The sequence below is a fragment of the Salvia splendens genome, chromosome 22, assembly GCF_004379255.2.
Source record: "Salvia splendens isolate huo1 chromosome 22, SspV2, whole genome shotgun sequence".
Lineage (NCBI taxonomy): Eukaryota > Viridiplantae > Streptophyta > Magnoliopsida > Lamiales > Lamiaceae > Salvia > Salvia splendens.
The window spans coordinates 6,680,178-6,691,441 of record NC_056053.1 but is presented as its reverse complement, the minus strand read 5'-3'; the positions used below and the strand labels follow the sequence as shown (position 1 = coordinate 6,691,441).

At 32.6% G+C, this 11,264-nt stretch overlaps 1 protein-coding gene across 1 annotated transcript; it reads left to right on the top strand.

Annotated features, from left to right (window-relative positions):
- Nucleotides 1–2,197: 2,197 nt before the first annotated feature.
- LOC121786653 (GDSL esterase/lipase At5g45960-like) lies at nt 2,198–6,356 on the top strand. Its single transcript, XM_042185287.1, has 5 exons — nt 2,198–2,526; nt 2,609–2,739; nt 3,868–4,098; nt 4,196–4,457; nt 6,157–6,356. Exons 1-5 carry the CDS (start codon nt 2,253–2,255, stop codon nt 6,354–6,356), a joined length of 1,098 nt encoding a protein of 365 aa, XP_042041221.1. The 5' UTR covers nt 2,198–2,252.
- Nucleotides 6,357–11,264: the final 4,908 nt, after the last annotated feature.

Here is an 11,264-nt window from a genome sequence, read left to right as displayed (position 1 = left end):
GATCAACATCATCGGCAACAACAAATATAATATGATACTTGATAACATGCCAACCAAAATATAAAATTAAATAGAGTGATGGACGAATTACCGATAGCAAAAAATAATGAACAATCGAGAAACCAATTAGTAAATGAACAAATCAAGAAACAAATTATTATTACTATTGTTGAATCTTTATTTCAATACACTTGTAAATCTATTTGGAGATTTTGTTTATAAGACCAATTATTACTTCATAAATTGTTTTAGATTTAAATGTTGAAGTTTTATTAATTTGAATGCTATGAACAAGATTTGATTGTGATGAAGTTTTATTGTTTTGGGCTTTTTAAATAGTTGAACACTTGAATTGTTATTTTAAATATTTTGGACACAATAAGTTTTTTTTCGGTATACCGTTACCGTTACCATACCGTTATTACCGTACCACACCGTTTTTCGGTATACCGAAACACGGTACGGTATACCGTAATAACGGTATGGTAACCGGTATCAAAAAATATCATACCGAATTTCCGGTATACCGGAATTTCGGTATACCGAAAATTCGGTACGGTATCGGTATTGAATTTTTTCATACCGTACTTTCCGGTACGGTATGCGGTATGGCACGGTCGGTACGGTATACCGTACCGACCCACCCCTACGCGCACCCACAGTGGACGGACGACCTATCTTCCGCCCCATTGCGGATGCTCTAATTAAAAGGAATTACTTGCTCATCCACATTTGGGGTAATCATGAAGGGGTCATCAAAATATGTAGTGTTAGTTTATTGAGCTGATCAAGGAGACATCGCGGTGAAGCTACAGCTTGATCAAGGAGGCAAGCTGATCAAGAAAAAAAAAAGGGAGATACGACTTGATCAAGGAGTATAGATACAGCTTGACCAAGGAAAAGAGAAAGCAGTTTCCAGAAACTAGCTGTTGTGCTAAAAATGAGAGTGGTCGTTGAATTAGCGGTTACAACAGAATTTGGAAGGCGGCTGAGCTGAATTGATCGAGCATAATTCCTTTAAGTAGCGACGATGCTTCCACTCATAAAACAACAACAGAATTCAAGAGAGATAGAGTAGAGAGGAGAAGTTTTTCCAACTGTGCATTTGTGCTCTCGAAGCAAGTCGACTTCGAGCGAGTTGAGAGAGTTCTTTACTTGTAAATCTCAGAGAGAATTGAGTGTTCTTGTAAATCCTTTTGAGTGATCAATAAACACATACACTAGTTTTCTGCCCGTGGACGTAGGCCTAGAGCCGAACCACGTAATTGATGTGTTCTTACCTTTCTTGTTGCAGTTTATTCAATCGTGCAACTGGTGTCTCACAACTATTCGATCCACATTCACATGCAGATTGAGGCTAATCATTGAAAGACCCAATCACATAATTTCTCATATCAACGAAGTCACAATCAATGGGATTGATCATCAAAATTAATGGAAAATATAGAAACATTAGTGCTCATATATCCTTCACTCTCAATTTCAACAATTCATGCTCAACGTGACATGGTCGTTCAAAACAACTTCTTAATAAATATTTCTGATTAATACATCGAGTTTAGTGTAACAAGTTTCAAGCGCATGCTTGATCAAACATTTTATTGAAATGTAATCATAGGAAAAAGTCAGAACACTTAAACATTTGGCAAGGAGTGTGTCAACTTTCTCTTGATTCGACCGACACAAGAAGACAAAAGATTAATGTTAGTGAGTTTAAGGGAGTAAAAAATTACTTAACTTAGATCTTCATTACTATTCTAATTGTGTTAAGAGGGATTCTTGATATAGAGAATTGTTACCCACTTTGCAAAGTTAATAATTTGCGGTATATATAAAAATTGTCCATTGTACCATTATTTGGTTTTTGCTCCATTTTTAGATTAATTAACGTTAACATAGTAAATTAAAACTAACGACAATTAGTATACTTAGGCAGGAATATTATCATCCTTTATTATATAAACAAAGATCAAATAAAAACTGAAATTATGTTAGATTATAACTATAAAAAGGATTAGATAAACAAATGGAAAGTGATGCGACTAAAAATGGCGCTTATTTTGGAGCGCCTTTGGTGCTCTAGAATGACGTTAGGCGACAATTTAGTGTACCAATTTAAACAATCTAAATACTTCACATCACACTAAATCACAAACCTAAAACAAAAAAAAACCCAAAATTCACTATAAATCTATTCATTTTTCTTGATCTAACTAGATAGTAATTGTAAAAAATAATATAATTCCACAACAATGTGGTCTCCTTGCGAAATGCATGGTCTTTTAATTCTCGCCGTTTTTTATTTTCCGGCAATGGTTCTGGCCGCCGGTAAAGGAAAACTGCACCGGCCATTCAATAATAGCCTTACGGCGATTTTCGTATTTGGTGATTCGACAGTTGATGCGGGCAACAACAACAACGTTATGACCGTTTTGAAGAGCAATTTCCGGCCTTATGGAATAGATTTTCCCAACAAAAAGGCGACGGGGAGATTTAGCAACGGTCGCCTCGTCACTGATTTGATAGGCGAGTTTTATTTTTATAGTGTGCATCACATATGTCAATAAATCTTTTTAATTTTTTTGTTTTTGTTTGAGAAAAATTTCAGCTGCGTATACTGGGCTCAAAGAGTATGTGCCGGCGTATGCGCAGACAAACCTCTCGATCGAGGAGCTAATGACGGGAGTTTCATTCGCCTCTGGCGGCTCTGGATTCGACGTGCGAACCTCTAACTCGTTGGTAAGTAGTGTACTCCTTCTATCCCAAAAAAGTAGTTTAGTTTTATCATTTTTGTCCGTCCTAAAAAATCACTCCACTTTCTATTTTTGGAAACATTTTACCATACATTACACTACTAATAAGCTGAGTATTACTATCCACTAACAATACAACATTTACTTTTCTCTTTTTTTCTTAATTTATCAATTTCTCATTAAAACTCGTGTCATATCTAAAGTCCATGTTTTTAGTGGACGGAGGAATTATGATTTAATCACTCAAAAGTAAATATTTTATTTGAGTTTTTATGGAATACTGCCTTTGTTTCCTAAAAATATAAATTCTTTCCTTTTTGGTCCATTTCCTAAAAATAGAAACTCTCCATTTTAAGAAATAGACCACATAATTCACTAACTTTACCAATTTTAGGTCCATTTCCCTTTTCAAAATTTTCCACTTTTAAGAAACGACACACTTTTCTATTTTTGCTCTTCCCATACAATTTACACTATTTTTATTTTAAGTTAGAATTTAATTATTTAATTAATATATTAAAATTAATTAACAGTTCTTTAATTAAGTGATACACTTGTAGTAGTTTAATTATATTAAAAAATCAATCTAATATTTACAACCTAAAAAGAAAAGTGATAGTAAGATGAGACATGAGAGAGAGTATGAAATTTATCTTATTTTTACTGTAACTTTTAGTTTAGGTATAATATTTGTATTTATATGTGCAAAAATCTAGAATGAGTAGAAGACGTAGAATTAAAATAAAATAAAACCTATTTACATACATATAAAAGTGCTAAACTCCCCATAAATTGAAATGATACGAAATAGTAATATCAATATTTATAAGAACATAGCTTTTATTCACAAAAACCTTTTTAATTATTATTTAATATAGTATAAAGTTGTTCAGTTGCGTTGATTACTTGTTACTAAAGGCCATGACTAATTTTATCGCTTGTTCAATTATATTTTTCTTAAAAGCTCGGCCCATATAAATGTATCATGTCCTGCCTTCATCTCACCTTCACCCCTATCTTTAATTTAATCCTAATCCTATTGTATTTTATCTTATATTAAATCTCTACTTCGTTTTATGTAACGAAGTTGAACGTGTTTTTATTAATATTGCAGGGTGTCATCACTATAAAAAAACAAGTAGAAAATTTCAGAGAGTTGACAACCAAGCTTGCAAAGAAGCTAGGCAAAAAGAAAACCAAAAGTTTGATTGAAAAATCAGTATTTGTAGTAAGCGCAGGATCTAATGACATATTTATTGGTTTATATTCATCCATGTTTAGAACGGATGAACGCGTCGACCGTTTCCTCAACAAAATGGTAGAATATGCAAAAGAATTTCTTCACGTATGTAGCAAAATTGTTTTCTAAAGCAAAATTGTTTTTCTACATCTCTTTTCCTAATTATAATCTTGGATTTTTGTGTTGAATCTTGTGCATGAAGGATCTAAGGAAGGCCGGGGCGAGGAATATAGCGGTGGTGGGGCTGTCGAAAATCGGATGCGCTCCAGCCGTCGTCACTGTAAACCCCGGTGAGGGTGGCATGTTCGAACGCAATTGCAACGAGTCTATGTCGGCCGATGCCATGAAATTCAACAAGAAGTTCGTGAAGGCAATCGATGAAATTCAATCGGATAATTTCAGAATCTTTTATGTCGATACATACAAACCCATGGTTGAAATGGTCAAGGACCCTAGCAAGTTTGGTGAGTATGATCAATTTAGCATGTTAAATTTTTTTATTTAGCATAACATTAAAAGTAACAACTTTTTCACTTCTAGGGTTTCCAAAAGCTAAAATTGAATGGGAAATTTGTTGTTCAAATTATTAACTTTAACTAATTTGATATTATGACTCAATTTCTAAAAGTAGCACGGAAATATCCAAAAGAAGAATAAACTCATTAATAAATCAGGTTCTTTTGAGAAATAATATAAGAAAAACAAGGTCAAGAGAATAACATGAAAATGAGAGAATTTGTTGAAAGTTACTCTCCTTTACAAGTGATCCTGTTAAGTTTCTAACTATCTTAAATTAATAATTGCTAGCTATATTAATAACATATGGTATAGTTGTTAATACGAAGGCATTCGTATGTCAACAAAATTTTGTAGACATACAAATGTCTTCATTTTGACATCTATTTTACATATCAACACAAAAACATTTGTATGTCAATAAAATTTAGTTAGCATACAATGTCTTCATGTTGACATAGTTAGCAGTTAACAATTAACAAATTGTTAGCAACTAATCACATCCCATTTACCTGTGTATAGATTTACTCAAATTCGATGATAATGGAGTATTAAAATAAAATTAGAAAATACTGCAAGATTGTATGAGTGGTGATCTAGGGAAACCACTACTTAAATGCATAACTAGAGAACACGAATTTAGTTCACTATGAGAGCGATTTAGTTCACTATAAGAGTGAATTAGTTCACTACATGAAGGAGTGAACCAAAACGCCTTTACAGTGAACTAAATCCTTCACAAAGTAAATACTTCACTATAATGGTGTTTTGGTTCACTCTTTCATGTACGTAGTGAACTAAATCACTCTTATAGTGAACTAAATCGCCCATATAGTGAACTAGATCATTTTGATCTAATGGTTAACATTTATTCTCTAGTTATACACTTAATATTAGTTATATTTTGACCATCTCCCTATATATATATATATATAGAGAGAGAGAGAGAGAGGTGTGATCAAATACAAACTCTCTAAAATACAAACTATACAAACTATGTCACCGGAGTGTACAAATTCTGTCACCGGAGTGTACAAATTATGTCAACGGACTGTACAAATTATGTCACCGGGGGTCGATGTCAACGGAATGTACAAATTATGTCACCGGGGGATGTACGGAGTGTACAAATTCTGTCGACGGGGGTGTCCAAATTCTGATTTTTCGATGTCAAAATGTTGACATTAGAAAAATCTCTTATATTAACCGTTGATTAATTGTATTAAGTGAGTATGATTAAAGTTTGTATAGTTTGTATTTTAGAGAGTTTGCATTTTATCACACCCCCATATATATATATATATATATATAAAGTTGTGGTCAAAAGAATTAAACTAAAATGAAAATCGGTAACTATATCAATTTTATTAATTCATTAATATCAGTTGACATTATAAAACATATTAATTGATTACTTTCAATATCATCAAATCCTTCCAATATTCATAAATTAGGAAACTGATATCACAAAAACATATTAAGTCAGAAACTTTTGTGATATCAATTGATATTGATGAATCGAAAAATTGATATGGTTCTCAATTTGCATTTTAATCACGATCTTAAGGAAAAAAGACCCTACATAGAATTATACATAGATATATATGCATGTAGAAGATAGTATGTAAATATGTTATAATTATGCAGGATTCGAGAATATAGATAAGGGTTGTTGCGGCTCAGGATTATTAGAAATGACAATGTTGTGCAATCCGGTGAGTTATATTTGCCCTGACCGATCGAAATATATATTCTTTGATTCCGTACACCCATCTGAAGCTGCCTACAAAAATATCTTCAAAGCATTGCGTCCAACAATTGATGAAGCTATCAACTTTTTTAGTTAGTCTTTATTTCTTTCCCCCCTGTTTTTATTACAGGCTGTTTTATTGCCTCTATATCAAAATAATGATGTTTCCATTTTTACCTTCTTGCGGAATACAAAATTTGTTGAGCTTTTTATTGGTTTAAATTATTTTCATTAGTATGTATTAGTGTCATGTCCGATGCACAACTCATTTTAGTTTCCTCATACTAATTTTACATTCTCAATTACTCAGCTTATGAAATATAAACAATATCATTAAATGAACTTTTAAATTTCAAGAATGTAAATAAATCAATTTTAAATTGAAACAACAGAGATATATATATGTTGATTAGAATATTTTTTTAATCTCAACAATAAAGAAGGCAATTGCACTTTAACAACATATACAGTTCAATATTAAAACACCATCAATATGAAACAATTAATGCCAATATTATAATGTTCAAAATGTTAAAATCATGACAGTATAAAAATACACAACAAATAAATAAAACTTAGACATACTATTTTTGTTATTTTTTTAATTTATAAGAAACGTATAATGTGCAAAAGGTATGTAGATAATAATTAATACTACATCTTGCTTTTTTAAAAAAAATATTAATGCATATATTTATTATTAAACATAATGGATATATATTTAAAATTATATAGTTATATACAAGTAATTATTTTTAAAAAAACTAGTGATTGTAACTTTAAATGTTAGCTTTCAATTCATAAAATACTAACAAAATTAAGGTAATTATATACCCCCAACTCCCAAGTGATTGAAGAGCATAATAAAAAAGAAAAAGTTGAGAATGACTTGATGTGATTAATGATTTTCTAGATACTCTATTCTTTCGAATTTAGAGATCTAAAACGTACAAACCGTATTTTCCAAAGAGACTTAATTTGAAATTCACTCTAATATATAAACACTAGTTTTATACTTCCTCCGTACAACATTTCAAACAGCACAAGTTTTAATGCACAATTGGTATAGATTATCTTTCAAAGATAGAAAGAAAAAGTGATCAAAGTAATATTAGTGGAGAATGAGACCCAACTAATTAGAGAGAATTTTTTCATAAATAGAATTGGTTTATTTTTAAGAGAAATCCTAAAATGACAAATGTGGTTTATTTTAAAGGATGAAATGAAACATTTAGTTATAGCACAAGATTTTATGCAGTGAGCTGTAGGGAGCTTAGCAGTCGTCCGAACACCATGCCTGGCCGGTTCAGGTTCAATATTTTTTTGTACCGTTAACCAGTTCAGAACCGACAGTTTATGAACCGTGTGCACCTCTAATCTGGATCGTAATATCTAACTCATTGGTGCTATAACATTGGTGTAAATCATTGTTGCTTCTTCTCTCAATTGAAGATATACTGAATCTGACACCCAATCACACATATGCAATGCAATGCAATGATGTAATCAGAAAGTCAATTCATTAGGGAGTCGACCATGGAAGGTCGTCTGCACGCCATTACTATTTAAGTAGAGAAGTTTACGTAGTTCACCTTGTAGACTTTCAAACTATGTAAAATGATATTAACTCACTTGGAGTTAAATTCGCTGCGACAGACCTTCTCTAATATTTCCTCTGTCCACAAAAATTAGTCTCATTTATAGACGGAATGAGTTTTATTGGAAAATTTATACAGTAAAAGAGAAGAATAGAAAAAGTGTATTAAGTAAGAGAGACGTGGAGAAAGAGTCGGTAAAGTATGAGAAATGAGAAAAAGAAGGAAAAGTATGAGATGGAAACTTCCCATTTTTAAAAATGAGACTATTTTTTGTGGATATCTCAAAATGACAAAATGAGACTGTTTTTTTTGTAAACGGAGGGAATATAAGATATTCATCCATTTAGCTTAGAGAAATAAATGAAATGCACCGAGGATATGCATCCTTAATTACATTTGCTTACTTAAATAGAGAGTTTTATTTCCTGTCATTAATTAATCAAAAGATTAATTAATTAAATAAATCTGAAAATTTACTTGGAAAATACTAGCTTCGTCCCCCAAATATTGTCTCACTTTGACCCAGCACGGGTTTTAAGAAATGTAATGAAAGTGTGTTGCAAAAGTTAGTGGATTGTGGGTCCTACTTTTATATATTAGTTTTATAATAAAATGTGAGTAGAAATGAGTTTGTGGAATATGAGGTTCACTACCAAAAATGGTAAAAAAATGAAATGAGACAAACTTTGGGGGACGGACGGAAATGGAAAAATGGGACAAACTTTCAGGGACGGAGGTAGTATTATACAAAACTCAAAAGTTACTTAAAAATTAATTTACGAAAACTTAATTTCAAAAAATTAATCTAGTACTATATACATAACATTTAATTAATCCTTATCCACATCTTTATCAAAAGATTAATTAAACATGATCCAACAACTGGAGGCCTATTACGTATTAGTCTAGCCCAATTACTTTATCCAGCTTAATTAATCTTGGCCCAATCAAGAAATAAGGAGTCCAACTCTTTTACCACTCCAATTTCAGATTAAAGAAGTCCATTTTTTTTTAATTTCTTTCAACGCATCTCTCTCTCACTCACCGGATTCTCCCCTCTCGCATTTTCAGCCGCTGCGGCGAGGATTCCAGCTTCAGATCGACGCTTCTCGCCGGTCCGAAGACTCCAGCGTAACGCAGCTTATTCTTATTTAAATAAAATTCTTGCTTGTGATTATTAATTTTACATTTGGTGTGAACATCTGTTCAAACCCTATCCCAATTTGTGAAATCCCATATGCATTGACAATGTTTATCACCTCGGTTCAATTATGTGAATTAGCAAACTGAATTTTAGGAATTCAATTTTGATTTGCTTAGTTGTTGCCGAACTGAAATTTCCCCCAAAAAATCAAGTAATGGTAGTCTGCAGTAGTATATCAAGTTGAAAAATTGTTTTGATTGATTGTGGAAAGTCCTAAAAAAGAAAAAAAAAAGTGGTGTAGGACATGGATCCAGAGGCAGCAAGAACTGCACGGGATTCTCTTGACTTAGCATTTCACATGTCTAACATCCTCGAAACTGGTTTGGACCGACACACGCTCTCGATTCTGATCGCTCTTTGTGAAATGGGTGTAAACCCAGAATCTTTGGCCGCCGTGGTTAAGGAGCTTTGTAGAGAATCGACGGCTCCATAGCGAGGTATTGTTGAATTAGTTTTGTTATTTGTTCATAATTTGCTACATTTTGTATGATTATGTTAGTTATGTGGTTATGCTTGGCATGAATAATGAAAATGAGCAATGTTCATTATGTTTTTTAATTTCGAAACACACATTCAACGCTAAGGTTTAGGATTATCCTATAGACTTCCCTTGTTCAGTTGATTACTTCTTAATAATGTTTAGGATTCTTTAGTTGTCTTCAGTTGGGAGCATATGATATTTAGAGCTTACAGCCGTAGTTGATAATACTAGCTCTCGTTTTACGCATTTGTAGTCTTTATGGTATATAAGAAGCTAATCATTGTCAAGTTATTTCACAAACCATTTTTTGTGCCTTACTCAAGAAACAAGTTATTTCACAAACCATTGTCAAGTACATGAACTACACTTGGTAATGTGCTACCATGCCATCACCGCCATTGATTACTTCGTTTGTTTGTATTTGTTAGTTTCTAAGAAGAAGGAGGAATACACAAGCTTTGATGAACTCAAGTCTTATCCTGGTCACTTTAAAGATGATAAGTGAGGATGGATGTTCAATATTTTTGTAGTGCTTGGATTTTCTTCTTTCATTTATAGTTCAAAAGTATTTTAGAGTTATGCTTAAGACTATCTCAATGAAAATATAAAAATACATGAATTAAAATTCAAAATAAATAAATTAAAACAAAACTACACTTAAACATAGTTAAAAATCCTACGGTAAGAATTTGCTTGCTAGTAGTACAAGCAAATCTTCTTGTTGTTTCCTTGTTGCATCTATCATCGTCAACGTATCTGACACGAGCATAAGGGAGAATTTCTTAATCCACATTGTGTCTCCAATGTTGTCAATGGTATCGAAGATTCGAATAATAGACGAGAAGAGAGTCTGGACCAAATTCAGTGCTCGTCGTCGCCAGAGTTTTCCTCTTCCTCTGGGTAACTTTATTCCCCATGTGACTGCTCTCCATCGTCGGGTAAAAGTGCATACTCTCTTCTATCGTGACATTCAGATAGATAGAATCGGCCCTTCTGCCCGTAGAGATTGGCCAAAGGAGGAAAATATGCTTCTCTTAAGGCAAGAAGAATGCTCAGAAACCGGCAGAAAAGTTGTTCTGGACAATTACCCAGACTTCGTCCTACTTGAAATGCTTTCGTTCCGCAGTTTAAAGAGCATGCATTACCTATTGGCAGAATATCATCTCAACCATGGTTGTTGGGTCATAAATACATCTCACATCCCCTGTGTTGCTTTTACATATGTTGAAGAACTTTTTCCAGTAAACAAATCCCAGTTTTTCAAAGTGAAGAAACTGAATCTATATAAGTTTAGTAGTTATATGAAATCTTGAATCCGTCAATTGACTTACAAGTTTTGATAGAGGCATCCTTGTTATAGTTCATGCTGCTGCTAAATTTTCTAGAAAGTTCGTCCAGTTTACTTGGCGATTAGTACTATAGGATAGTAATTTCATGTGTCTAATAAACCTTCTGTTTCTTGTCCCGAACGCCAGAGCAGTTAACATGCCACACACTTATTCTATGAAGAAGAAGAAGATGACTTGGAAGCAAAGGTTACTCTGCTGCATTTTCTTTAACCAATGGTTTAAGTTTTGATGTGTTGTAGATGAAGCAGATTTTTTTGGGCTACATTTGTTCCCTATTGTTTTAGATTGCAAATATTGTCCAAAATTTACATGTAATCTGATTATCTGATAACTGCTAAAAAACATAAATTAGTTTATAATGGATTCTATTTGA

What these genes read in the sequence shown, in the direction of transcription:
- LOC121786653 (XM_042185287.1), top strand. Translation starts at nt 2,253, where the DNA reads ATGTGGTCTCCTTGCGAAATGCATGGTCTTTTAATTCTCGCCGTTTTT. An exon ending in CCTCGTCACTGATTTGATAG is followed by an intron (nt 2,527 to 2,608) that starts GCGAGTTTTATT and finishes GAAAAATTTCAG; the next exon opens with CTGCGTATACTGGGCTCAAA. An exon ending in ATGCAAAAGAATTTCTTCAC is followed by an intron (nt 4,099 to 4,195) that starts GTATGTAGCAAA and finishes TTGTGCATGAAG; the next exon opens with GATCTAAGGAAGGCCGGGGC.